Source organism: Rhagoletis pomonella, unplaced genomic scaffold (genome assembly GCF_013731165.1).
Source record: "Rhagoletis pomonella isolate Grant_MI unplaced genomic scaffold, Rhpom_1.0 Rhpom_scaffold_00005, whole genome shotgun sequence".
In the NCBI taxonomy this organism is placed as follows: domain Eukaryota; kingdom Metazoa; phylum Arthropoda; class Insecta; order Diptera; family Tephritidae; genus Rhagoletis; species Rhagoletis pomonella.
The window spans coordinates 29,491,497-29,497,536 of NW_023458559.1; the positions used below are offsets into that span (position 1 = coordinate 29,491,497).

Consider the following 6,040-nt stretch of genomic DNA (forward strand, 5'->3'; position numbering starts at 1 on the left):
ATTTATGCAGCTAGGAACATGAAATTTCGCACCGTTTTCACTCATTATCAACAGAATACAGTGAAAATAACAACGATCGGGTGACTACAACATATATCTTCCATACATCTGATTGTTCAGATATGGGATTTTACTGTAAAACTCCTTTATTTGAACAGCTAAAACCGATAAATGTCGTAAGATATTTTATAAATAATAATACAAAGTCTACTGAGAAAATCGTCAAAATATATGCTGTATAAGCTTTATCTCCTATAGCACTGATTGTTCAGATACCAGTTTTTGCGATATATCTCCTTTATGTAGGAAACTAAACCCAATAAATTGTGTTACCGGTTTACATACCGATCACATAGCAGTGAAAATCACTTAGATTGGTGCCATATAAAGTATATCTTCTATACCTCTGATTATTTAGATGCGATTTTTTATATAAGTATGTAACTCCTCTATCGATGTATGCAAATATATTCAAAATCAGTAATCTGTCAAACTAAAAGTTGCAGATGTTCATGAAAGGTATGAAGCCTTCGGCATAGCCGAAGACAGCGCTGCTCTTACTTGTTTTACTTTGTTATCTGTTAGAAAAATTTTTCTCCAAATAAACTCGACTCCAAGGACGGGTATAAATATTTATATATACCAAATATTAATGTAGATATCGAAAACTATGAAAAGCATATCAATAACACCATCCATAAAATATCGACAAATGTAGCGGTAATCACAGCAATAACTACATATATCACAAAATTTGTCATAAACGATATCGATAAAATATCTCTGACTGACCGATAATAGGTAGTTGATAACTATATCGATAAAAATAATGCTGATTATATTTATTAAAATATCAGCAAATTCCTATTTTGAAAACTATATAGAATTTAATATTTTTTTTTAAGATTTGCAATTATTTCGAGGCTTTTTGGGGGTCTCGGAAATTTTCAAGTGAACATTTAAATTTTATCTTTGCTTTGTTTTGGCTTTTTAATATATAAAATATATAACACCGTCCGCCGCGATTTCGCACCCATGAAAAAATCAAGCATTTTCAGAAAGTAGAGACAAAAAAGGAAGGGGAAAAACAGTACCCTTATTTTGCCGTTTTTCTAGATTAAGTCATTTACGGTTTCTATGAAAAAAAAAAAACCTCAAACCCTATGCTGAATCGGTGAGTAGCATATTGCTTGCGATTTTTTGAACTTTACTAAACTTGGTAGTCAAGGGTTTTGGGATTGCTGATAACGAATCCGAAGTAATTTTTAAAAAAATTCAAAATGGCGGAGCCTATATGGTGGGTGGATTTTTTTTTAATTTTCAGATTTTTATGAAATTTGATATCCGATACTTCTTTGAGTAGCTAATAACATAACTCGAATCAGTGTTTAAAAATTCAAAAATGGAAGATCCAATATGGCGAATGGATTATTAAAAAGTTTTCAGATTTTTATGAAATTTGACATCCAAAGGTTCTTTGAGTTGCTGATTACAAAATTGAAATCAGTTTTCAAAAAGTCAAATATCGCGGACGAATTTTTAAAAAAGTGTCAGTTATTTAAGAAATTCGATATCCAAATCTTCTTCGAGTCGCTGATTACAAAAACTGTCGTAGAATAGTTCTCTCGAAAGCGCCCAAAGCCTTCTCATCTTCGTTCGACATGATGAGAGATTTGTAGAGCCAAATATGTACTCATTAAGCTTCAATTCATTCAAAAATTGGTTATTCATACGTCATGTACACCTACTTAAAGGCATTATTTACCACATTGCAGTTTTGTTCGCTTCAGTTGCTAGTTGTTACAGAAATGTTTTTCGAAATTCACGGCAGTAAATTACGCTTACCTTCCCAAGCTTTTGTGCATAGCATATTTTGCAACCTATTTTTCCACTCAAGCGTCTAAGGCCTACCATGCTTGCAGGCAATTAAACTCTCAACTCGCTCACTTAGTTTGCATATCGTTTCACTTATGAGTTATCGAGTGTTGTTTACGCCCACATATGAAAAAAGGGGCCGGCTTTGTGCCATTTACAATTTTCGAACACATTTACTACTTTATTTCCGTTTTAGTTAGGTACTTTTTAAGCGAATCTTCTCTTCTTTTATAAAATTTACTATTCGGCTGACTAGTCATTGCTACTTGGCAGGCTGCCAGTAAAATTACCATCGTTGGGCGGTTATTTCAAATTCAATTTTTGCATGAAAACAAAAGGCATTGTTCGATGGTTCTACGAAGTATAAGAAAGAGGAAATGAGAAGAGGAAGAGAAAAACTTTTGTTAAAAATGGAAAAGAGTCGCAAGAAAAGTTCAGCGCCTACAAAAATAAATGCTTCAAAAATGTAAACTGGAAGAATTAAATTTTCTAATTAAATATACAAAGTTGCTTATTACCTTTTTATTTTAAAACTCTATCTTTATCATATTTATTCTTAAATATTTTGCTGAAAAAAATTGCTTAAGTAAGCTGCAGGTTTACTATACACCTCTACAATTTAAGCTCCACTTAGAAGAGTTGAGCTTTTGGCCGACAACAAGCCTCTTTGAATATTCATGAATTACTACAGAAGCATTAAAATAAAAACAAAATACATACATATAAACAAAATAGTCACTTCAAATCATTGCTTGTTGCAATTCATTTTACGACACTTCGATTACGTGGCAGACGCTGCAATAAATCAGCAAGCTCACCAAATGGCAAAGGCTTATGTATATACATATATACCACCTAGATGCTGCCATTTGAAATGCAAGTAGCTAATACCACTTAAAACCAAGAGCAAAGAGAGAAAGGCTGCTGGCACTCAGTTAGTAAATAACTGAGAAGAGTAGGTGGGTCTCCAACGGTGATGAACTTTCACTGATTGCTTGCCACCAATGGAAGGACGACAGAAGAAGGTGCGGCCACGAACAGCACCACAACTCATAAATTATTACCTGAAAAAATTTTGCCTAATAAAAAGTATTCAGCAGGCTCACATTGCATTACTCAAGGTTGTCAAAAGTCGTTGAAAGAAAAAGCGCAAACATTTTTTCTATTTTATATTCGAATGTTAATTGTATTTATTATAACTTAGCAACAAGTCCTAATTCTAAGTGTAGCTATCGTTCGTTGATCCGTAGCCCTCTTCGTTGTAGCTTCAAAGCACTGAAAGCTGGCCAGATAGAATTTTGGGTAAGGTTTGCATTCGCACATCAATTTTATCACCAATATCATAGTCAGTGTTCTCAGCGCAAGGACTACAACCGCAGCTTGCCGGGACGTCAACCTGTGAAAAGTAAAAGAGATGAGATTTTTGTTAGTCTTCGGCTGATTTTTGAATTTATTCTTAGTCTTAGACTGAGGCGTAGTCTTAGTTTAGACTTACAGGGCAATTCTGGTAATTTTCTTTCAACTCACCACAGTCTTTCAAAAGCGAAAAGGTATAAAATATTTGTATTAAAAAAAGACAAAAAAAAACTAAAAATTAAATGAAATAAAAAATATATTTTTCTTTTTAAAACGGTAAAATCAAAAAATTTAAAGCAAATGAAATAAAAAAACAAAAGAATAACAAATTAAATTAAAAAAAGAAGAAATAAATAAGACGAAGACATAATGAAACCTAACTGAAAAAAAAATATATAGACAAATTACAAAAATTAAATAAGTTCCTAAAAATTGAATTGAAATAAAACAAGTAAGAAAGTCTAAGTACGGGCGGAGCCGAACATTAAATACCCGGCGCAAGTATTAAATATATGTTTTTTCACCTTTCCGAATCCTACCGCTAGATGGTAAGCCGGGGTGTATCAATTTTGAGTAAATTAGCGTCTTTAAATTTCAAAATATTGAAATTTCAAGCATTTCTGAAATTTACCGTTATATGAAAAGCGGCCGTAATTTTAGTCCGATTTCAACAATTTTCAATGGTTTACTTTTATGTGGCAAGCACAATAACCATACCGAGTTTGGTACAAATTGGTAGAACGGTTACCGATATACATATATGTGATTATAAGTGGGCGGTGCCACGCCCATTTTCCAAAATTTTAGCATTAACGTATTTCTTGCTAAAGAAATGTTGCAAGCATCAATTTTGAATAAATTAGCTTCAATATTTACTGATTTATCGAAGATTTTGTATTTCTCTAAATTACCGTTATATGGGATGTGGGCGTGGTTATCGTCCGATTTTAAAAATTTTCGGCGATTTTTTATGCTGTACCAAGGCCAACAACTGTGCCAAGTTTCGAAGAAATTAGTGCATCGGTTACCGAGATATACACATGCAACCATAAGTGGCCGTGGCTACGCCCATTTTCCAAAAATGTATAACACTCTTAGTTTTCGTCTAAAAATTGTTGTAAATATTAATTTTGAGTGAATAATCTTCAGTAGTTACTAAAATATCGCAGTTTTCGTATTTCCGAAAATTACCGTTATATGGGAAGTGGGCGTGGTTATTGTCCGATTTTTAAAATGTTCGGCCATTTAGTATGCTGTATCAAGGCCATCAACTGTGCCAAGTTTGGAAGAAATTGGTGCAGCGGTTACCAAGATATACACATGTAACCATAAGTGGGCGTGGCTACGCCCATTTTCCAAAAATTTATAATATTCTTATTTTTCGTCTAAAAGTTATTGTAAATATCAATTTTGAGTGAATTATCTTCAGTAGTTACTAAAATATCGCAGTTTTCGTATTTCTGGAAATTACCGTTATATGGGAAGTGGGCGTGGTTGCAGTCCGATTTCGCCCATTTTCAATACCAACCTATCTTGGATTAAGGGAAACGTACATACCAAATTTCGTTGAGATATCTCAATTTTTGCTCGAGTTATCGTGTACACGGGCGGACGGACAGACGGACAGACAGACATGGCTTAATCGATTTCTTTTTTCATCCTGATCATTTATGTATACATTTGTCTATATCTATCTCGATTCGTTTTGGCTGTTACAAACAACCGTTATGTGAACAAAATTAATATACCCTTGTGCACAAGTGCGCTCGGGTATAAAAATATATATTTCGCCTTTAAAAAATTTCTGATAAATTAAATTAAAAAAGAAAAAAATTTTGATTATAAAAAAAATTAATTTAAAAAATCCTCGGATGTCTCGCGAGTGACGCGATCTATATGATATACAAGTGCTTTCTCTCAAAATAGCTTTTCACCACAAGTGGTGAATCAGAGAGACTTTTGTAATAGAATAACAAAAGTCTTTCCAACTATTTTGCTATGTGTCTTTCATTTATCTTACGAAAGACGTTTTACTATCTTAGCCAGAAATGTCCTGTTAGTCTCAGCCTTAGTCTTACTCTTAGCCTTAGTCTTAGTTTTAGTCTTAGCTTTAGTCTTAGTTTTAGTTTTAGCCCTAGTTTAGTCTTAGGCCTAGCCTTAGTTTTGGTCTTAGTGCTGACCTTGACCTTAGTCTAAATTTTAGTTTCAATAGTAGTATTCCGCTTATTCTTAGCCTCAGCCTTTGTCTTCTTCTTAGTCTTAGCCTTATTTAATCATAATCACTCCGTTTCGTTTCATTTAGGGATCCCTGTACTTGCCTTTTTCTCTAGCTTGCTGCCATTCTCACAAATCAGTGGCACAGTTACTGCTTTCCAACTCTTAATACTGCAACAGTGGCAATGCTTCTCGTGCGTAGCCGAGTCTTTATTGTATTTCGAACCAGACGAACAAGCGCCCTCGCAGTCTGTGAAACCCTGTATGGGTGCTTTATTTACACACTTACCCACACCGGGCTGTACAATTTCTATTAGTTCTACTGTCAGCGGTTCAACCAAGCTGACCGGGAGGCAATTCTCTGTAAATTCAGCAAAATTAAATAACTTTCTTAACCTTACACTTCTTCACCCAACTTACTCTGGTCCTCGGCAGGAGGTTCACTCTTGCACAATTTACAGCAACCCCCTTCGGTGGTCACCAATAAGTGTGCCGGGCAGCCACTCACATCTGGGCAAGTTTCTTGTGAAGAAGACACTATCAACACCTCACCTTTCCGCTGACAGCTGTAGATCGTGCAGTTATCGGCGCTCGT

At 34.4% G+C, this 6,040-nt stretch overlaps 1 protein-coding gene across 1 annotated transcript in view; it reads right to left on the bottom strand.

Moving 5' to 3' along the window:
- Positions 1-3,035: 3,035 nt before the first annotated feature.
- Positions 3,036-6,040, bottom strand: part of LOC118740058 (hemocytin-like) — a 44,584-nt gene continuing 41,579 nt past the window's right edge. The window contains exons 2-4 of the mRNA XM_036471552.1: positions 5,866-6,035; positions 5,550-5,806; positions 3,036-3,271 (exon numbers count right to left, since the gene is read on the bottom strand). Of these exons, the coding sequence (XP_036327445.1) occupies positions 3,143-3,271; positions 5,550-5,806; positions 5,866-6,035 (556 nt within the window). The 3' untranslated portion in view covers positions 3,036-3,142. The remainder of the gene's footprint in view (positions 3,272-5,549; positions 5,807-5,865; positions 6,036-6,040) is intronic.